At 51.5% G+C, this 22804-nt stretch overlaps 2 protein-coding genes across 2 annotated transcripts; both read right to left on the minus strand.

Annotated features, from left to right (window-relative positions):
- Positions 1-6753: 6753 nt before the first annotated feature.
- Positions 6754-7812, minus strand: LOC136524399 (uncharacterized). The gene is made up of 2 exons (XM_066517795.1): positions 7555-7812; positions 6754-7029 (listed from the first exon to the last, which is right to left on the minus strand). Exons 1-2 carry the CDS (start codon positions 7810-7812, stop codon positions 6754-6756), a joined length of 534 nt encoding a protein of 177 aa, XP_066373892.1.
- Positions 7813-20798: 12986 nt separating this feature from the next.
- On the minus strand, positions 20799-21797 carry LOC136524400 (BTB/POZ and MATH domain-containing protein 2-like). Its single transcript, XM_066517796.1, has one exon. The coding sequence runs from the start codon at positions 21795-21797 to the stop codon at positions 20799-20801; it is 999 nt and encodes a 332-aa protein (XP_066373893.1).
- Between the last annotated feature and the right edge of the window lie 1007 nt (positions 21798-22804).

Raw genomic sequence — 22804 nt, forward strand, 5'->3', positions numbered from 1 at the left:
CCCCCTCGGTGCATGACCGCCTCAGCGACCGACGTGAGGCACAAGGCGACCACGATGTGGTCAGCAGGCGACGGCGCCACAACAATGATGGGCCCGTCCGAGGCTACCACCCGCACTGAGGCGGTTGCTACGACAGTGGGGAGGACCGTAGTCCTTCTCCTGGGGCACCTGGCCCTCGAGTCTTCAGCAAGGCCATCCACGGCGCCCACTTCCTGGCTCGATTTCAGTAACCAGCCAACCTCTCAAAGTACAGTGGCGAGACCAACCCCGAGCTGTGGCTGGCCGATTATCGCCTGGCTTGTTAGCTAGATGGCGCGGATGATGACCTGCTCATCATCCATAACCTCCCCTTGTTCCTATCAGACTCAGCGCGAGCCTAGCTCGAACACCTCCCTCCCTTGTAGATCAACAACTGGTGCGACTTTGTAAAGGTCTTCGTCGGGAATTTCTAGGACACATACATGCGCCCCGAGAACTCCTAGGACCTCAAGAGTTGTCGCCAGAGGCCGGATGAGTCTCTCTGAGACTTCATCTGATGCTTCTCCAAGCAATGCACCAAGTTGCCCAGCGTCGGCGACTTGGAAATTGTCTAGGTGTTCCTCTTTGGCACCTCCTACCGAGTCCTAGTCCAAGAGTTAGGCTAGAATGTACCGACCACGGTGGTCGCACTCCTCGACATCGCCACCAACTTCGCCTCGGGCAAAGAGGCTGTCGGTGCCATCTTCCCCAACAACAATGCCAAGGGGAAGCGGAGGGATGAGGCCCCCGGGGGCCTCGGCCCCCCACCTCCCCAAGAAAAAGAAAAAGGGTCTCCAGGGGAAGCAGGAGGTCCTCGAGACCGATCTAGTCACGACCGCAGATCACAAGAATCCCCGAGGCCCGACCAGAGGCCCTAGGCTCTTCGATGACATGCTTAAGAAGCCCTACCCTTACCACTAGGGCCCGGTGAAGCACACCCTCGAAGAGTGCACCATGCTCCGGTGTTACTACGCCAAGCTCGGGCTCCCCAACGACGATGCCAAGAAGAAGGATGCCGGTGATAGGGACAACGACAAGGACGACGAGTTCCCCAAGGTGCACAACACCTTCATGATCTTTGGCAGGCCTTCAACGTGCCTCACGGCGCGTTAGTGAAAGAAGGAGCACCGGGATGTCTTCTCGGTTAAGGTGGCCACTCCCCGGTACCTTGACTAGTCTCGGAAGGTGATCACCTTTGATCGGGATGCCCACCCCGATTATGTCCCAAACCCTGGGCAGTACCCACTCGTCATTGACCTGATCATCGGCAACACCCGGCTCACCAAGGTGTTGATGGACGGAGGCAACAGTCTCAACATCCTCTACGCCAACACCCTAGAGCTCCTGGAGCTCGACCAGTCACGGCTCCGAGGCAATGCCGTGCCCTTCCATGGCATCATGCTAGGGAAACACACGTGACCCCTCGGGCGCATCGACTTGCCCATCTGCTTTGGCACTCCCTCCAACTACCTCAAGGAGGTCCTCACCTTTGAGGTGGTTGGGTTCAAGGGGACCTATCATGCCATCCTGGGCCACCCGTGCTACGCCAAGTTCACGGCGATCCCCAACTATACCTACCTCAAGCTCAAGATGCCGGGCCCCAACGGCATCATCACGGTTGAGTCCACGTACGAGCATGCATATGACTACGACGTCGAATGCATCGAGTACACCAAGGCTCTCATGGAGGCCGAGACCCTCATTGTTAACCTCGACCAACCTGGTAGCGAGGCGCCTGACTCCAAGCATCGTGCTGGGACTTTCGAGCCCACAGAGGCCGTCAAGCTCGTCCCGGTTGACCCCACCTGCTCTAATGACCGAGCGCTGAGGATTAGCGCCACCCTCGACAGCAAATAGAAAGTTGTGCTCATCAACTTTCTCTGTGCGAATGCCGATGTATTCATGTGGAGTCCCTCAGACATGCCGGGCATACCAAGGGAGGTCGCCGAGCAAGCCTTGGACATCTGGGCCGGCTCTAGACCGGTGAAGCAGCGCCTACGCCGATTTGACGAGGAAAAGCGTAGGGCCATCGGTGAGGAGTTGCAGAAGCTTTTGGCGGCCGGATTCATCAAGGAAGTGTCCCATCCAGAGTGGTTAGCTAATCCCATATTAGTTAAGAAGAAAAATGGGAAGTGGAGGATGTGTGTAGACTACACTGGTTTGAATAAAACATGTCCAAAAGTCCCATTCCCATTACCTCGAATCGACCAAATCATTGACTCCACTGCGGGATGCGAAACCCTATCTTTCCTTGATGCGTATTCTAGTTACCATCAAATCAAGATGAAAGAATCCGACCAGCTCGTGACATCTTTCATCACCCCATTTGGCATGTACTGCTATGTGACTATGCCATTCGGCCTCAGAAACGTAGGGGCCACATACCAGTGGTGCATGACCTAGGTCTTTGGCGAGCACATCGGGCGAACTGTCGAGGCCTACATGGACAACATTGTGGTCAAGTCTAGGAAGGCCAGTGATCTCATCGATGACTTGGAGATAGCCTTCAAATGCCTCAGAGAGAAGGGCATCAAGCTCAACCCCGAGAAGTGTGTCTTTGGGGTCCCTCGAGGCATGCTCTTGGGATTCAGAGTCTCGGAGCATGGCATCGAGGCCAACCCAGAGAAGGTCTCGGCCGTGACCAACATGGGACCAATCTGAGACCTCACGGGAGTGCAGAGGGTTATAGGATGCCTTCTGGCCCTGAGCCGCTTTATTTCGTGCCTTGGCAAAAAAGGCTTGCCTCTGTACCGCCTCTTGAGAAAATCTAAACGCTTTTCTTGGACCCCCGAGGCCGAAGAAGCCCTCACCAAGCTCAAGGCACTGCTCACCAATCCTCCTGTCCTGGTGCCGCCAACCAAGGGCGAGGCCCTCTTACTCTACATCGCCGCAATGACCCAAGTGGTCAGCGTGGCCATAGTGGTCGAGAGGCAGGAAGAGGGGCATGCTCTACCCATCCATCAACCTATTTACTTCATCAGCGAGGTGCTCTCCAAGACTAAGACATGCTACCCCCACATCCAGATGCTAATCTATGCCATAGTCTTGGCTCGACGCAAGCTGCGTCACTACTTCGAGTCCCACCCGGTGACCATGGTGTCGTCTTTCCCTCTTGGAGAGATAATCCAGAACCAGGAGGCCTCGGGTAGAATAGCCAAGTGGGCCATCGAACTCATGGGGGAAGCCCTATCTTTTGTGCCTTGGAAAGCAATTAAATCCTAGGTCTTGGCTGATTTTGTGGCTGAGTGGACCGACACCCAACTGCCACCTACTCAAGTCTAGGCAGAATGCTGGACCATGTACTTTGATGGGTCCCTGATGAAGACCGGGGCAGGCGCGGGTCTGCTCTTCATCTCACCCCTCAGAGTGCACATGCGCTACATGATCCGGCTCCACTTCGCTGCCTCCAACAATGTAGCCGAGTATGAAGCCCTCATCAATGGCTTGCAGATCGCCATCAAACTTGGAGTACGACATCTCAACATACAGGGCAATTCATAGCTCGTCATCGATCAAGTGATGAAGGAGTCGAACTGCCATGACCCCAAAATGGAGGTGTACTGCAAGTTGGTACGTCTCCTAGAAGACAAGTTCGATGGCTTCGAACTCAACCACATCACGCGAAAATTCAACGAGGCCACGGATGAACTGGCAAAGATGGCATCGGCACAGGCCCTAGTTCCCCTGAACATCTTCGCTAGAGACCTCCACAAGCCTTCCATCGACTACGCCTCGGCGGTAGAAGAGGGCCCACCAGTTGGGCCCACCATAGGGCCCGAGGCCCCCTCTGTCACCGAGACCCCTATGGCCGAGCCTGAGGCCATGGAAATCAATGCGGAGCCTCCCGAGGCTGACCAGGGCATAGACTGGCGAGTCCCGTTCCTTGATTGCCTCATTCGAGGAGAGCTTCCTGCAGACAGGACCAAAGCCCGACGGCTTGCATGATGAGCCAAAACTTACGTCCTCAGCAATGGCGAGTTGTATAGACGAAGTCCATCTGGCATCCTCCAACGGTGCATCACCACCGAGGCCGGCCAAGCCCTACTTTGGGACTTGCACAAGGGAGCCTACGGGCACCATGCAGCACCTCGGACGCTCGTCGGAAATGCCTTCCGCCAAGGGTTCTACTGGCCAACGGCGGTTGCTGACGCCACCAAGCTGGTACGCTCCTACGAGGGATGCCAGTACTATGCGCAGCAGATGCACCCCTTGGCCCAAGCCCTCCAAACCATCCCCGTTACATGGCCATTTGCCGTGTGGGGCTAGACATGGTTGGGCCTCTATAGAAGGCCCCCGGGGCTATACCCATTTGCTGGTAGCTATTGACAAGTTCTCCAAGTGGATCGAGGCTCGTTCGATCACTCGAATCAAATCCGAGCAAGCGGTGCTGTTCTTCACTGATATCATCCTCAGGTTTGGGATTCCAAACACCATCATCACTGACAATGGGACACAATTCACCGGCCACAAGTTCCTGACATTCTGCGACGACCACCACATCCGTGTGGCCTGGTTGGCCGTAGGACACCCTAGGACAAATGACCAAGTAGAACGTGCCAACGGCATGATCCTACAGGGCCTCAAGCCAAGAATATACAACCGGTTGAAGAAATTTGGCAAGAAATGGCTTGTCGAACTCCCGTCGGTCATCTGGAGCCTGAGGAACACTCCGAGCCAAGCCACGGGGTTCACACCATTCTTCCTGGTCTATGGAGTCGAGGCCATCCTCCCCACTGACTTGGAGTACGATTCCCCGAGGCTATAGGCCTACAACAAGCAAAGCAACCACACTGCCCATGAGGACGCCCTCGACCAACTAGAGGAAGCCCGAGACGTTGCGCTGCTACACTCGGCCAAGTACCAGCAAGCCCTACGATGCTATCAAGCCCGGTGCATTCAAAGCCGAGACCTGAAAGTGGGTGACCTAGTGCTGAGACTGAGGTAGAGCAATAAGGGTCGCCACAAGCTGACCCCACCATGGGAAGGGCTATACATTGTCGCCCAAGTGCTAAAGCCTGGGACGTACAAGCTAGCCAACGAGAAGGGCAAAATCCTCACCAATGCTTGGAACATAGAACAGCTACGTCGCTTCTACCCTTAAATTTCCAAGCATTGTATACATTGTTTCTCGAAATACAATAAAGAAGTGTTCTTTAGTTGTTCTAATTTTTCGAGAAACCCCCCGAGCCCATCTATGGGGGATCAGCATTATGATAACGCTATAAGGGAGACTCGGCTCTACCTCTGCATAGGTGCCCACCACAGGGCTCGAACAAGACTCGGCTCTGCCTCTATAGAACCGAGCCTCCCTCGGGGGCTACACCCACTGGGAAGCATTCTTTAGTTGTTCTAATTTTTTGAGAAACCCCCCAAGCCCATCGATGGGGGATCAGCATTACGATAATGCTACAAGGGAGACTTAGCTCTACCTCTACAGAGGTGCCCACCGTGGGGCTCGAACAAGACTTGGCTCTACCTCTGTAGAACTGAGCCTCCCTTGGGGGCTAGAAGGGGGACCCCCCCTAAGTCCTAGACACCGTTTTTAGTCATTTTTCGAAAAAATTTCTATGCCAAACTCTCTCGTGTACTCTGACAATTCGACTGTAAAAAACCTAAGGACCGAAAGTCTGTCTCAGGTCCAAAAGGCTGGCCGAGCCACGAGATGGCCTACGCCTCTGGGCTACGGCAACTCCCTCACCACCTTTTGCCCGAAGGGCAGCTTAGGCTCCAAGGGAGTTTTTGCAAGAGATATGTTCAAAGACGAGATAGAGGGCAGAGGCTCGGAAATACAAATAAAAAACGATTAAAAAGCATATACACACAAGTACTTTAAAAGGCCTCGATGGCCACAAGTGTCATGGTACAATGATGTAAGTCCTAATCTATTTACATGGCCCCTTTGGCCCAGGTCAAAACTTAGGGTCGCCAGCGTCGGCGGTCGGCGTAGGAGGAACCTCCTCCTCTTTGAACAACCTGGCTAGTGTCGTGCCAGGGGCCTCAGCCGTCTCCACCAGCTTCATGACCTCCTCCTCGGCCTTCTCATCATCCTTAGCCACGACATAACCATCGCTGATGGCCTTGAGGTCGATGCCTACGTAGTGCGAGGAGACAATGGCTAGGGCGCGCTTGACGCCCGTATGCAGCGCCCCCCGGAGCCGCTCATGGACTCGGCCGCTCAACGTGATCAAGCGGCTCCCGAGGGAGCTGCCCGACATGACCCCCTCGACCTCTAGGGCCTCGCAGGCGGTATGAGCGGTGCTTCATAGCGCGTTGTGCTCCTAGATCTCGACCTCGAGCACCGCCTACACTACGATGGAGGCCTTAGCTGCCTGGGAGGCCTCCTTCTCCAACCCTGCGCCGAGACAAGCGGGATGGGGTTAAGCACGAAAGAAAACAAGCCAAACCGGGGCGCAAGCCTATGAGACTCACCCTCGGCTTTCTCCCTCCAGTTTTGGACCTCGACCCGAGAGGCCTCGGCCACCCTAGAAGCCTCCCTCTCCAGCTTTGCGTCACATCGGGGAGTTAAGGGTCGAACGCAAGAAGAACAAATAAAACAAGGGGCGCGGCTCGATAGGACTCACCCTCAGCCTTTTCCACCCAAGCTAAGGCCTTGACCCGGGAGGCCTTGGCCACCTTGACAGCCTCCGCCAGGGCACCTTTTGTTAGTAGGTGTGCGCCCTACTTCACCTCTAGCTACTCGGCGACGGCCTTGGTAGAGGCCATCTCTTGTTCAGCCTAGGACCTGAAGGTGTCCCGCTCACCGACCACCTGGGTCAGCTCCTCCTCCAGCTCCTTGATCCACGCCGCTAAAGGGGCGGCCTTCTCCCGAGCCTTGGCCGCCTCGGCCTTCATGTCAGCACAGCGAAGGCGGAGGTCCTCTACCTCCACACTCCATGTTGATAGAAGCTCATTAGCATTGGCGAGCAGGTCTTTCTGCTGCCAGAGCTGGTCCCAGACGTCCCTCTCCCGCCGAAGGAACATCGACTTCTCGAGGGACCGAGCCTCGAGCTCCTGGATAGGCAGAACAAACGTCAAGCACTGCGAGAAAACTCAGGAAAAAGATGACACAGCACAAGAAAAGAAAGTGCGTACCTAGGCAATGCCAGGCAGGTTGTCAGCCATGACAGACAGTGCTGTCCGCAGCAACTGCTCCGCTAGCTGGCAGAATTACTCAAAGGAGCCCTAGTGCCCCCCCTCGTCTGCGTCCTTGAGGGCGAATAGAGGCTCCCCCTTAGGGTCATCCTGGCTCTGCCACAAGACACGCAGACTATCCCACCCGTGGGGCTTGGGTTGTACCCGGATGAGGGTCAAGCTTCCCTCACCAAAAGTCGGAGCTGGCTGCTCCACGGTGCTGGCCGCCTCAGCGTCTGCCACCTCCTTCCCCCAAGAAGTATCATCGGAGGAGATTGAATGAACCTCCACCTCCCGGGCGCTCTCCTGCGACGGCGGCGGGTCTTGGACCGGGGGTGGTACCGAAGCTTGCCCCGCCTCTGTCCCCTAATCCTGGGCCGCTGGCTCCACCACGCCCAAGCTGGCCTCCGCCACCTCGGCCTCGGTGGTCCTAGGAGCTCTAGCCTCCACCACCTCGGCCTCGGTGGTCTCGGGAGCCCCGGCGTCCGCCACCTCGGCTTTGGAAGCCCTAGAAGCCCCGGCCTCCGCCACCTTAGCCTCAGAGGTCCTAGGGGCCTCGACCTCACCCTCGGTGGCCTCAACGATTGAAGGCGCCTCGGCTTCACCTGACTCGAGGGCCCCGGCCTCGCGGGGCGTAGGCGCCTCCTCCCCTACCTGCTTCATGGCCGCCTTAGTAGCCTCTCCTTGGGCGACCGGCTCCTTCGGGTCAGCCCTGGCCGACGCCGCGCCATGCTGTATGGCGGCCTACGCGTCCACCACCCATTGGGCGGTGGAGCTGGTGCTCACCTTGAGCGCTTTAAGTGACGCCAAGGCGGGCACTTCCACCTGACGCTTCCGGCTAAAGACAAAACACTCACGAGGTCAGCATACGACCAAAGAACGAGTGGGAGATGCTGCAAACTCCACTGACAAAACACTTACCTCGAACAAGGAAGCAATAGCTTCTACACCGCATCCCTCATCCTCGGCAATGGTGGTGGCGACGGCGGTGGCACGGCCCCCGTGTCCACCGGTACCGGCCGGCCCTCGCCGGACACCAACACCTCCTCGGCCCTCTGCAGAGGCGGTTGGGTCACCCCCGCCATCACCCACTCCACCTCCGCCATTGAGGCCATTGGGCTGATGGAGCGCTTCCTCGACGCCCATGTCTCGGGCGTGTCGGCCTCGGCCCAGGGACAGGCGATCACCAGCCACAAGGCACCCTCTCCTCCTCCTCCTAGGGACGCCAGGCCGCTCGCCGATGCCCCGGGCGCCATCTCCCTGATGTTAGGGAGATGGTCCAAGGGACCCCTCCCCACCTCACTCTCGTCATCATCGCTCGAAGAATCCCTCGACGACGATGATGGAGACGGCTCCTCCGGGAGACCATCGTGCCTCTATTGCCAGCGACGTTTCTCTAGCTCGTCGTGCTCGAGGCTCTTCCTCTTGCACCTTGCCTCCTCGGTGTCCTTCCGCTCCTTGTACGCCTTGGCGTGCGCCCTGTTCTCCGCCCGCCGCTCTACGTCCTTGGGAATGGGTGGTGGGGAGGCTCGCACATCCCTCATCCCCTGTAGGAATGGCAAACGCAAATAAGGGAACAGATTGAAAACATAAGGAGCAAGGAGGCCTCAGGGGCTGCAGCGACGCATGACTCACCAGAGAGATGTACCCCCCGCGACGGGCGCATCGGGAATAGGGTCAAATCACTACTCCTCTATCGCCCCTCCACCGTCTCTCTCACCCGATGCAGAATCTCCTTGTTAGAAAGGGCAACGATGGACAACCGGATACCGTCGATCGGCTCACTCGGTGTCATCTTGAACAGGCATTGCTGCTGAGCCATCAGCGGTAGCACCCTCTAGTGGTGGAAGGCCACCACGACCATGGCCGCCATAAGGCCACGGCTGCGCAGCCTCTCCAGTGCCTTCAGGAGCGGCTATAGCTTGGACTGATCAGCCAATGGGACACCGTACCTCCACCTCTCTGGCTGGCTCTCAACAACCGGCCCAGTATAGGGGGGAAGCTCGCCGTCATCATTGCAGAGGTAGAACTAGCTGTTGTACCAGCAGCGGTTGGACAACACAAGCTGGGCCAGGATGTAGAAGGGCTGCCTGTCTTGGCGCACTTGGAGAGTGCAGCCGCTAGCCCTCAACGCCTTCCGCATGCCCGTCGTACCCACCGGCTTGGTGTTGAGCCCTGCCCAAAAGAAGTGGAACCATAGCTCCTAGTGGGGGGCGATGCCCAGGTACCCCTCGTAGACAGCGATAAAGATGGCTGCCTGCACGATGGAGTTGAGGTTAAAGTTGTGGACCTCCACACCGTAGTAATGCAGGAGCGCCCGCATGAACCGGTCCGCTGGCATGCTGAGGCCATGCTCGTGGAAGGCCACGAAGCTCACGATGTAGCCATCACGTGGCCTCGGCTCTAGCTCGTTCCCTGGAGCAATCCACTCTGGTCTATTGGGGTCGGTGACCGGGTGGAGGAGATCGTCGTCGATGAGCGACTGCAGTGTCACCGCAGACATGTCAGACGAACCCCAAGGATCTGCCTGGAGGACAACGGCGCCGCCGGCCATGGGTGTGGTGGAAAATGTGGCTACAGCGGTAAGGCATGCTCTCGCTATCTCTCTCCCTCTCTTGCTCCTTTCCTCCCCCTTCTCCCTTCTTCTCCCCGGCGCTCTCTTCCTCTATTCTTAGCAACCGCTCGAGGGCAGAAAGGGCGAACGTAGGTGGAAAAGGTAAGGAGGGGTGGGGCCTGGCTTGTCATGTATTTATGAGGGAGGAAAGAGGGCGAAACAGACGGGCGATGAAACCAGGAAAGTTTCCCTCAGATCTAGCGTAGTTAATTTGGATCTGACCAAACCGCCCACGCGTCCACCTTTTTCTTATTAACCGCACGCACATAGTAACGTCCCATCCGCAGACGTCGCATCACATTCGACCATAGTGATGGCAGGCGCCATTCCGTCTCCCCGAGGAATCGCCTCAAAAGGCGCACCCGCCGTTGCCAGCCGATGGGAAGGGAATATCCCCCACCCGATTCGTTTCAGACTAAGGAACTGGGCACCGAGCCCATTATGGTCCAGGGGTTCGAAGGCTGGGCCCCCGAGGGTCTCAATAGCCGCCCCAGGACTAACAGAGTCAGGGATGACTATGGGTGAGCCCGTACATGGCTGAGGCCCAAGCAAGCAATTACTTGGGATGCCCTAAGTCGTGTCCGAGACCGGCAAGGAGGTCTCTGAATGGGATCCCACCGTAGGGAGGCACCGAGCCCCCGGGGCCAATCAAATAGCCCTAGGACCCACTAGAGAAACCCTCTCATACTTTTGGAGTGCGTCTCTGGACCACTAGCCGACCCCTATCGAATGGGGCATGGGCCTCCACTCGAACTTACCCGGTAACAGCTCATCGGAGGTGTCACTGCTCGCCCACCGAGGGTAGCCTGGCATACTCCACCCCTCCTTCTGAACAAAAAGGATGCGCGAGGGACGCACAAAAAAGACAGGGAAACTCCTGATCACCCTCTTGCTCTGAGTAGAGGCTTGGGGGCTCTTCCTACAACCAAGCCGAGGCCCGGCGACCCAAACTCGCACTCGGGGGCTCAGCAAACTCGATAAAATCCCTCCTTCTGAACAAAAAGGATGCGCAAGGGCCGCACAAAAAAGACAGGGAAACTCCTGATCACCCTCTTGCTCCGAGCAGAGGCTCGGGGGCTCTTCCTACAACCAAGCTGAGGCCCGGCGATCCGAACTCACACTCGGGGGCTCAACAAACACGATAAAACCCCTCACTCAACACAAAAGAAGCCCCTAGAGGAATAAATCTGCTCCTCCAGGGCCTCGGGGGCTACACCCGATGGGTGCGCTCACACGCACCCACCGAAGCCTCGAGTACGAAACACCATCCCGCCAGGAGCTGTCGCAAGCCAAGTCTCGTCAAAACCTTAGGGAGAGCGCTCACACTCTCCTCGAGGCTCGGGGGCTACTGTCGGGTACCATAAAAAGGGGTCCCCTAAGCAAGAACCAAAAAAAATCACTTAGACCTTGTAAATATCAAAGCCAAGAGACAACCATTGGCAAACCCCCACCTTATCCAAGGCCCGGCTAGACCACCCGGCCCACCTCAAACAATATCCGGGCTCCCCCAAAGTGGGCTCAGCCTCGGACGAGGTACCGAATCTCTGACTCGCCTAAGGCCCCACGCGCAAGGCCTCGGACGAGGTACTGATTCTCCGACTCGCCCGAGGCCCCACGCGCAAGGCCTCGGACGAAGTACCAATTCTCTGACTCGTCCGAGGCCCCACGCCACAAGGCCTCAGACAAGGTACCGATTCTCTGACTCACCCGAGGCCCCACGCCACAAGGCCTCGGACGAGGTACTGATTTTCCGATTCGACCGAGCCCCGCGCCACGAGGCCTCGGACGAGTACTCAGTTACCGACTCGCTCGAGGCTGGCTCGACATCAACCCCGTCACCGCCACCTTGATCGACTTCTCTGATAGGACATCACATCCAACCAACATGTCCAACCACTCCCGCGACGTCAGCCAAACGACGGCATGATACAGCGGAGTGGCCGACCAGACAGGAGTCACATCGACGCCATGCTGTCCGGGATAGGATGGGGCAGGGGTTACCGGCCGCTGTGCTCGGCACTATGCCCACGGCTGACACCTGTGTTGCACTGTGCTGCCTAGACCCTGCTCAAGGACAGCGCGGCATGGAAAGTTAAGTCCGGGTCCCTATAGCCTCGGAATCAACGTAGAAGACCAACTGCACCCTCTGAGCCTCGGCTATCCGCTTCTGGGCTCCTGTAGCCTCAGGACTCATACCCACCGAGCCCCCCATAATGGTTTGACCTCAACACCGACTGGGCCTTAGCTCTCTACGTTGTCAGCACTCTAGGACCGGCATGTCATCTGCAGTACGCGCTATGCCCTGCGTCAAGCTGCAGGAGCCCCCACGTCATGCATAGGACCAAGCTCCTATAGCCTCAGAATCAGCGCACCCACGCCGTCGCATCTACCTAGCCTCGGCTCTCTACACCGGTCAAACATACAGTGACCAGCACGCCTCCAATAGAAGAAGGCGCGCATGCCACCACAGGAGCTCCCACATCGCACAGGATCAGGCGTGACTGGCGCGTCGCTCCAGTGCACCGAGGATAAGGCCGCTCCATCGACCATGCCGCCATAGTGACGAGCTGTAGGGCTTGGACATACCACCTCTGCTCACAACATGCCACGTAGCATATACATGTACCGCCCCTGTGCTTCCCTTCGACTATAAAAGGGAGTGACCAGGGCCGCTTCTAAAGAGGAGACACACACATGCAAGCAACGCACAACGCTCTATAACACACACGCTTCCTCACTGCAAGAGATCAACATCTCAAGCAACCCACGCCACTCCACGCAGAGACCTAGGACTAGCTCCCTCTCTCGCTCGGCTTGTAAGCCCCTACTACAAGCACCTCAGTGCAAGGAATGCAAGATCACTCTCTTAGACTGGACGTAGGGCACCTATTGCCTGAACCAGTATAAACCTTATGTCTCTTTGCATCACCATCCTGGATTAGGGGCACATAGTACACTTTCACTAGTCGGTTGAGGACCCGCTGGACCAAAACACCGACAGTATACCTGGGTTCTTTTATCCGAAAAGAACTTAGATATAGGTTCTTGGCATGTTCTCTAGTAGTCTGCTGTTGTCAGATGTAGTTGTATAGTGGTGGTTGATAGTAAATGTTGTTTGTTCACGAGTTGTATAGTGTTGGTATATTCTTCCGAATATGCTCGTTCTTGAGTACTGCTCCTTCACGCTTGAGTCCTCTTTCATTGAATTCTGTCTTTTCACTATTTCCTTTGTTAGGTTTGTTCCATTGGTGCTCCCGGTCCATGTGCACCGCTTCTTTGGCCTATAAATATCCTCCTTGTGTGCTGTTTTGATTCATCGAACATTTTGTTGCGTGGTCTAAAATCTCCGTAGTCATGATTATGGTAGTTTGTGAAGTAGAGCAGCCTCCTGGTGTATTTTGCAGTTCTTGTGTATCTTGTTCGTAGCTAGAGGAAGTCTTGTGATAGGGATTAGAGGTAGGCTAATCCCATAGTAGCATTGTACTTGGAAGTACGTGGCGGTAGTCGGAGGGAGTCTTGTGATGTGGGATACGTTCCTTCATCTAGCAGTTCTGGGTTGATCCTCATCGTCTGCCCTGAGACTGTCCAGTGCAGATCAACACCATATCTAACATAACATCGGACTTGGGTAGACAGATGCCTGCCGGCCTTCTCTGCTCCATGTTGTCCCACCGTGCTGCTAATTTCCGCCTTGGATACACTGCGTCCGTCCTTTGAAGAAAACAGTGTAGCCGAGTGCGGTTTGTTCTACCGAGTAGCAATTTGGAACACATAGTCGTTCCAGAGCCTAGCTATGTCTGGGTTCCTCTTTGCTACCTTGCTTGTCGTAGTACCGAGTTCGTTGGGTCTTGTAAGATGTGTAATCTTCTATTTTTGGAACCATTTATAATTGAAAGAATCTTGTCTTCTAAGTTGTCATTCTTTATTCTCCTGATGTCCCAGTTGTTGATGAGATTCCCGAGTTCTTTCTGTAAGGACCGGGTTGTTGTGTTCCTTGTGAGGTAACCCTTCTTTGCTTCATTGTTGATGAGTTATTTTTGTAGTAATATGATAACTCCGCCGTGGTGCTGGATGGATAAGTCTAAAATCTGCCCGTTGAACTGTACCATTGTGTGGATTTGTGTTGTCCGTCATTTTAGCTGTGTCAGTAAATGGACCATTGCGTCCTCATGCCGTGTTAAAACGGGCCTGGTGGGCCGCATTTTTACTGGTGTAAGATCTATTTAAGGGTGTTTCCTCTTCTTTTTCTTTACTGCTCTGATTTTCCCTTGAAACCCTAGTCTTCAAACTTCTGCCGCTGCCATTGTTGCCGTCATCTGAGTGCCGCCGTCCAAATAATCATTGCCTCCTAGTTCCTTATTGCTCCCGCTAGTATATGGGTAGGAAGAAATTAGGGAGCAAGTCCCTAGCGGCCTTTGTAGACGAGGAGGCATCACTTTCCGTGATTGAGAATCAAGAGTTTATGGCCATGAGGGTTGCTTAGAAGATTTGGTCGGCTCCAACAACGACTGAAGATCAGCTTCACGAGCTTGTTAGCGATGGTCTGATTTAGAGCAAGGATATTGCTGATTGGAGAGCTCTATGCGAGCATCGGGTCCCTACTCTAGGTCCTAGTGAGATTATTCTTTTTGTCTCCTTTATCCGTGTCGGACTCTGCCTTCCTGCTTCTGCTTTTCTTCACCGATTTCTTAGCTATTTTGGGATTAGCCTTAACCATCTTGCTCCCAATGTTGTCCTTCATCTTTCTATTTTCATTCATCTTTGTGAAACTTTCCTTGGAATTCCTCCTTCGCTTTCTCTCTTTCGTTACTTCTTTCGTCTGAAGCCACAACCCCGCCGCGATGACACCAATGTTCTCGGTGGCTGTGGGATTTAGTTTCGCCAGGGTCTTAAGAGCAAATTCTTTGACTATGACCTGGTTGATTCTGTGAGGGATTGGCATGCCGACTGGTTTTATGCCACCAATTTGATTCCTCCTCTTTCCGTTCATTCTGGATCTAGTCCCTTGGTTAATGACCGATGGGAAAAGAATCCTATGACAACGGCTGAAGTCTAGGCGATCAAGCCGTTTCTTGAGAGGATTTGTACTCTAAAACAGCAAGGCTTGACTGGCTTCGGGATTATTTCTAGTTTTCTTCGTCGCCAAGTTCAACCTCTGAAGGAGCGAGAAAATTATGGCTTTGAGTACTCTGGGGCGGAGGACCCTTCTCGTATGGTCCCTGCCCTTGAGTTGACTGATGAGGAGGTGCTCGAGCGTCTTTAGAAGATGCTGAAAGGAGTAAGCGTCGTCCCGCTTGCTGTCCTTGAGTACAGTGCTAACAACCCGCCCCCTGCTGTGAGTTGTTCTTTTCTTATGCGGGTACTTTTGTGTGTCTTTTGTTGTATCCACTTTTTGCTTAATCTTCCTTGTCTTGTTGTTTTACTCTTTTATAGGAATTGGGGCGTAATTTCACTGATCCAATTCCCCTTGATGATTTCCCTACAAATATGGAGGCTGGGGGTAGTCTTGTTGGGGCATCCTTGACCAGTAAGTTTCAGACCACCACAATATTTCCTGGCATTTCTTCCGCAAACCTTGATGTATACGTAGAGTATGTTCCTCATCTAGTTCCTCGAGCTCCTCATACTTTCAGAAAGAGGGGGCGAGCGGATAGTTCCTCTTTTGCTCTTGCTGCCAAGAAGTCTCGCCAGTCGAGTACTCGTCCAGGTACTCCAGTTGTAGCTAGCATGCTCCTAGGTGAGCAAATTAATACGCTCTGTCCTTTTGTTGTTTGTTTTTATCTTTGGCCGAGTACTTTTGTCCTTTTTCAGCTGGTGCTATGGTGGTCTTGGTCGAGAGTGAGGAGGAAGAGGATGACGATGCCGCCCTTGTTACTCGTCAGTGAGTTGTTTTCTTGTTTTCTTGTTGTTGAAACCCTCTCTTTGTTTTGACTTTGGTCTTGTTCTCTTATAGTAAGCGGTCATCAGGTTTGAGTTCTTCTAGGGCTCCAATACCTGCCGTGCCACTCTTGTCACAGGGTGGTGGTGATGTCTTTGCCGCTATAGTTCCCCCTCTTAGGTCCTCTGTTGGTTTTCTGAAGAAGAGGGTAGCTGAGTGAGTGATTCCTTGTGATGCTTCTTTGCTTATGTTTTCTTTTTCCTGACTCATATTCTTATCGTTTAGTTTTCTTATCATCTTGTAGACCCTCGCCATCTTTTATTCCTCAGTCGCCCTCTTGTCAGCCCTCTGGTGCGCCCCCGCATACTGAGTCAAAGGACTCGGAAAGTATGGTCGGTGAGGTGGCTGTGAGGGAGACGGGGCCCCCTAGTGATCATGCTGCTTTGGATCTGCTAACTCCGGGGGTGACCGTGGCCATGGGAGTGGATCCATCTGAGGAGGTAGTCGAGGCTTCCCAGGATATGGCCCTGGTTTTGCCTTCTTTGCCTGCGTCGGCTTCTCCTTCTACCTCTCTTGGTACCGGTGCTCCGCATTTGGATGATGATGTGTTGCATCAATTTGATGCTACTCATCGGTTGTCAGAGCTGACCGCCGCCTGGGGAAACTTGTCGACCTTTGCGACTTCTTTTGGGGAAAAGCTCCAGGTAAGTTTTTCTGAAGTTCTTCCTTTGGATGTTCGTCTTTCTTCTATCCTTATGTCTTGTTTTTTTTCTCTCTCTCTCTCTCTCTCTTTTTGCTCAGTCTTTTTCTCATGATCATACCGACTTCTTTTTCTTGTCTGAAACCAAGAAAAGTTGTCTTCTGAGGTGAGTACCCTAAAGGCAGAGCTTGACCTCTATCGGACCGAGTTGGAGACCGAGCGTCAGACGCATCAGAATGAGGAGAAAGCTCTCCGTGCCCGGGTGGTTGAGGCAGAAAAGCATAGGGATGCAGCTGCCCAGGAGGCCTTGAAAAATGTGGAGGCCATGAAGAAAGAGTGCCATGGTATTGCGAGTTCTTTTTTGTTTCCTTTTGTATTCAAATTTGCCTTTTGCTGACTTGTTTTTTGTTGACTGGTCTAGCTCTCCGAGTTGAAAAGCAGAAGCTCTCAGAGGGTATCGAGGAGATGAAGACACTTGTTTGTACTAACCACAATAAGGCTGAGGAGGTAATTACTCAAGCTGAAGAAGAACTCGCGCTTGCTAAGTTGATTAGGCATGGAGCTAATAGGGATCTTGTGCAGGCCCAAAAAACTGTCGAAGTCTTGACTAGCAAGTTGGCGACGGCTACTGAGAACTGGAATGCTTTGTGGAAATCCTTTCGGTCAGTAGCCGGTCTTCTCCGAACTTCAGTGGATGATGGTCAATCTTGGGCTCAGTTTATTCCCCAAGTGCCGACCCATTTCTAGGAGTTCGTGAAGAGGTGCGCCCAACTATGTACCAGAAATGTTCTTGCCCAGGTCTGGGTTCTTTCTCCAAAGTTTCCTTTGTCCAAGGTTGCTGATGAAGCTGAGAGTCAAGAATATCTGGATGCTATTGAGAAGGTGGAGCCTGAGGTTGAAGATTTAGCTAGGAGGATCGTTGATAATCTTAACATTGATATTTCTTCTCCTGATGACAATGCTTGATGTAATTGTCCTTTGTGTTCCAGCTTCTGTAATAGAACACTAAACTTCTTTTTGAATGAAGATTCTATATTTTTTGTTGATGTATTCTTTGCCTGTATTTCTTCGTCTTGTAAACAACCCGGTTTAGGTAGATCGTTGTCTTGACAAACTTTCTTGATCTGTCGAGTGCTTTTCTGGCTTTTGTTTGTGTCATGTAAACAACTCGGTATATGTAGATCGTTGTTTTGACAGACTTTCTGTTCTTGCTAGTACTGAAAAGACTTAGGACTGGCGATCTCAAGTATCTTTAGCTTCTTCTTTTTGGCTTAACTCGGGAGTGGTCAGCATCTGGTCCTTTCCCTGGTTGCAAAAACATCCTAGGATCGACAAGCCCCCGAGCACTTCATGGTTGAGTTCTAGAAGCCTTGTCTTGTTCCTTCAGGTCCTGCCGAGTAGGTAGTGTAGCCCTCGAGCCTCTTGCTTTTTGGAACAAGGAGCTGGAGGGTCTTGTCTTGAAATCGCTCTGATTTATGCCCAGGCTTAGTTTCAGTCGTTTTACTTTTTGGTTCGGGTGTTAGCTTATTAGCTACCCTTATCGGCGGGCTCAAGCACATTTTTAGCTCTTTTGCTCTTGGCCGGTATGCTCAGGCGTGTTTTCAGTCATTTTGCTTTTTGTCTCGGGTGTTAGCTTATTAGCTACCCTCATCGGCGGGCTCAAGCATATTTTCAGCTCTTTTGCTCTCGGCCGGTATGCTCAGGCGTATTTTTAGCCATTTTGCTTTTTGTTTTGGGTGTTAGCTTATTAGCTGTAGCACCTGGTTTTAAAGACAAAACCAGATACACATTATATGTGAGCCCAGGAAGTCAAATCTCACATATAGCCACAAATCAGGGTAATATCAAGAGACAATACTTATTACATAACATGTTAGTAAAAGAAAAGTACCCTCAAAGTATAGACAACGGAAAGTCGACTCTGATCTTCTGGTGAGACTCTAAATCCACAGGGACGACTGACTGGTTGACCACAAGCCAAACTCCTCCAAACCAGCAATCTGGTACCCATCCGGGATTTTTATCCAAGTATAGAAAAGTAAAACAAGTGTAAGTACATGTCATACTTAACAATTATATCATGGGGTTCATGAGGCTCAAAAGGCTGACACTGGTTTACTGCGATTAGCTTTAATAGGTCACCTTTTTAAGCAATTGAGTGGCAAAGAATTTATCATTCCCATAAACACATGATCAGGTAAACATGATTAATGTATAGCATAAATAGTTGATTATTAGTACCATTATCCATTAGTGATCATCTCTATTCCATAAGGGTCCAAGGCCGCTCGTGACCGAGAGCACGGCTGTTATAACAGTTTTACACTCTTCAGAGATTGTACACGTTCACTATGAGTCGTGATTTACCCTTTCGCCCGAGGTGATCAGCCTCTTGACCCACTACCAAGGAAGGTTAGCAGGGTTCACTATGAAGCCTTTTAAAAGATTCGTCTAACAGGTTAGGGCCGCTAGGCGTATGTGGCCCATCTCTAGGAGTGGCACACGTGGGCATCGCATCACGGTACACACTTCCCAGCAGCAAAGGAAACATACCCTACGCCTGAAAGGTAACCACTAACAAGCTAGAAAAGATCCTCATACTGAGCTAAAGCGAGAGCCATATGGCCCTCATAGCTGTACTGTAAGTCCCGGATGATCGCTTATAGATAAGTCCTTAGGGAGAGGAATCTGAAGCATATAAACACTCCACCCCCCTATTTCCATGTTACTAAAAACTCATGTTTTAATGTTTATTGCATATACCATTAGTCAAGTTACAAGATCATGGTTTAGTTAAGCACTAGCAAAAACTACCCAATGCAATATCCCAAAGGTATCAAGGTACAAGTTATCAAATATCTAGGATATCCTATTTGGCAACAAGGTAGACACATGCAATATAAATTAAGTGTTTAAATGTGAATAGGTAACAAGGATAGTCCCATGATATACTTGCCTTACACACCGATCCTTCGGTAAGCTTTAATCCTTAATGTCCTTCTTCTTCTTCTGGATCACCACGTGTATCTCACCGACTGGACAATCGTAGAACACCACACAAACATCCATAGCATACAATTGCATCTATATTAGAACAGTACACCAATCATAGAAAAATAAGTGAAAGAGATTGAATTACGATTCTACGCATCGATACGAACACACAGTCGCGAGAAACACGCTAATCGAAGCTACGGTTGAAAAGTTACAACTACCGAGAGATTCGCTTAATACGTGGAAAAGAAAACTATAGGCTTCATTTATGTTAACCATATGAATTCATATATATATAAGATATTTTATAAATAATGTAGATTAAATTAAGTCAATTCTTAGATTTGATTTATAAAGCAAAAGTAAAACAATTCATATTTCATTCATAAAATCCAGTTGCATAATCATTAATCAAGATATGATTTAAACTATGATTTTTATGAAATAATAACATAGTAAACATTATTACTAATGCGTAGATCTTGTCGCTATGAATCTAATGCAACTTGAACGGACTATTTCGGAGTTAGAATGAATAAGTTATGATTTAAACAAGTTTTACTTTAGTTAAATAATAGATTAAATCTACTCATGAATTTCAAGTGTTGAAAACATGTCTAACAGTTGTATAAACATGTAGATAACATAAATACGATCCTAACGCATGTTGAATGGGTCAAATCGGACTTAAAACGCAAAAGTTACGCATGAAATAAGATTCAGTGGCATTTCTGTAAATATTTGAACTCATTTTTGAATTAAAATAATTAAAATCTGAATTTAAACAAATTTTGGACTGCGCACACTAATTCTAGAAACTATAGGGTCTAAAGTGAATAAAAACAGGACTAATTTGTATTTATTTTGAACTAAACCGGACTGCGGGTTGATTCTAGAAAAACAGGAGGGCCTTTAACACCCTCTTCTTATTCCTACTCGTTTGTAATCTCACAGCAAACTTCGAGCACCTGGGCTCAGGAATAAATTCTCCGACCGGCTGAAACTGGACATAGGGCACGTTGCCTGAACCAGTATAAATCTTGTGTTATTGAGTGCTAGGCCACATTCGATCACAACACACGATAAAACTATAAATATTTACTTCACACCGACACGTAATACTATGCAGTCTTTCCTTATGGAGTGCAGGTTCATTTTATAAACTATGGAGGACTTTCGTGCAAATCAGTGGAGGCTACGCTTCCGCAGACAAGGACTTGGTGCAGGCACGGAAATCTACCGTGAGTTAAGACAGGAAAGGCGTTTTTCGGGAAAAAAAAACGGCTCAAATAGTTGCAGTAACGGAGGCACTTTCGGCAAAAACGCCTCCAATAGTCACATGTAATTAAGGCGTTTTTTAATTTTGCCTTTAAAAATATGCTTTCAGAGGCCTTTTGAGATAAATGCTTTTATGCAACTAGAAATTAAGGCACTTCGAAAAAAATGCCTTTAGCAAAACGCTATTAAGAGACATGTTGTAGTGCCGTGAGATGGTTGTAGCCGTCCGTCGCCATGACGGCCTCAAGGTTTGCCGCGATGAGCTCGACGCACTTAGCCTTGAGACGGTAACAGCCGTGCTGCTCCGCCAAGGCCAGAGTCGTCGCCACCGTGTCGACGCTGACGCCATCGTGGAGCCTGTCCTCGCAAGCCAGCTTGACCCTGTCGATCCCGTACCTGTCCGCCGCCGCAAGAAGGTGCTGCGCTGTGGCCACCCCGCCGTCGTCCTCCGGTTCCGGCGCCGAGTCGGTGTAGATGAAGTGGAGCATGGCTCCGAGGATCGCGGCATCCATGTCCTTGATCTCGACGCGCTGCGATCGCTTCTCCTTCATGTGGCCGAAGAACTCGGCCATGAAGACCGGGGACCTTGAGGCCAGTATGGCCTTGTGCGCCGCGAAGGACTCTCCGGCCGTGACGAGCGTCACGTCGGATCCCGTCCCCTTGTGCAGGAGCTCGCCGAGGTGGTGGTGCAAGCCGGAGGATGGGACTAGATCATCTGCTGGGTGTGGGCAATGAGTGGTTGCATTTTTGTCGAGTTCTCTGAGCACCGCGAGGGTGCACTCCACGACGAATGCATCGTCCTTGAGATAACCTGATGTTTGCAAAAGATCTCTTCTCATGAGGGCACCTCCATAATGAGAATCTCCTGAACGCTTGAAGTGATGTGACACGGAATACCCTTGAGATGGCTTCAGCTTCCCGCTTGGATCTATCAACCGATAGCCCGTCGCCTTCACATTACTAATGTCCCGGGGCATCTCACCACGGAAGTAGAGATTAAGTGTAATGCAATTGCCAAGGAACTCGAAATACTTTTTTGGAAGCACATGAACCTCCCACTTATAGCCGCCGGCGTTACATACCCTCGATCTGAGAACCTCGCCGTCGGACATGGAATATGTCAAAGAAAATCCTTGGATCTTGATCTGCTTCGACGAGCGAACAACCTCGGTAAGAGTTTCCATGGTTTGGAGGCGAGCTGGGATTTGGGAGTGTGAGAGCGGTGGAGGCGAGAGTCGTTTCGCTTCTGTGTTGACTGTTGAGAGAATGAAAAATGTAGTGAAGTTTTTCGGCTTCTCGTCTTAATGTATTACTTCTTCTCTTTTTTGGACCCGCCTCTCCTGCCAACATTGCTTGTGGTAGGCGCCGCCTTCGATCCATTCCCAGCAGCAGCGTCCATCCAATGACCTCCGCCATTGTCCTTCCTCGCTCGATACTGCCCATCGCCGATATACTACTACTACTAGGAACAGGAATTACCTTGAGGGCCTGAAACCACAAGGAAAATAGCTAAATTGCCAAGAAGGCTTAGTGGTGGCCAACCGTCAAGCACAACCCGTCAAGGGTAGAGGATAAGAAAAAATAGTTTCCTTGGTAGTTCTAGCGGTCAAGGATGGTCTACTTAATTGGAGGCAAGCCCTCAAGGATAATTGGGTGTGGACAAGGAAATTACTTCTGATGGTACAAGCACCAGGGATTTCATATTCTTGAGGGCCGACCGAGTTAATACTTAGGGCCTGTTTAGTTCTTAAAATTTTTTACGCAGTACCCATTACATCGAATCTTGCGGCACATGCATGAAGTACTAAATGTAGACGAAAAAAAAAACTAATTGCACAGTTGGGTGAGAAATCGCGAGACGAAACTTTCGAACCTAATTAATCCATAATTAGACATTAATTGCTAAATATAATCGAAAGTGCTACAGTAATCAGAACCAAAAAATTTCGCATCTAAATACGCCCTTACTAGCACGGTAGGCGCACTTACGCTGCGCCCGCCGTATTGTTGCGTGCAACGCAGGTACTGTAAGTGAGCAGTTGTTTGTCAGTAAAATCATTAGCCTGCGGTTGTTTGCTACATGCCAGAAGCTTAGTATCTTAACAGTGAGCACGGCAGGTTTGATCCCATGTAACTAAAGATACCGAGGTACCGTTTAGTTCCACTTTATTTTGCAAAAATTTTCAAGATT

Source organism: Miscanthus floridulus, chromosome 18 (genome assembly GCF_019320115.1).
Source record: "Miscanthus floridulus cultivar M001 chromosome 18, ASM1932011v1, whole genome shotgun sequence".
In the NCBI taxonomy this organism is placed as follows: domain Eukaryota; kingdom Viridiplantae; phylum Streptophyta; class Magnoliopsida; order Poales; family Poaceae; genus Miscanthus; species Miscanthus floridulus.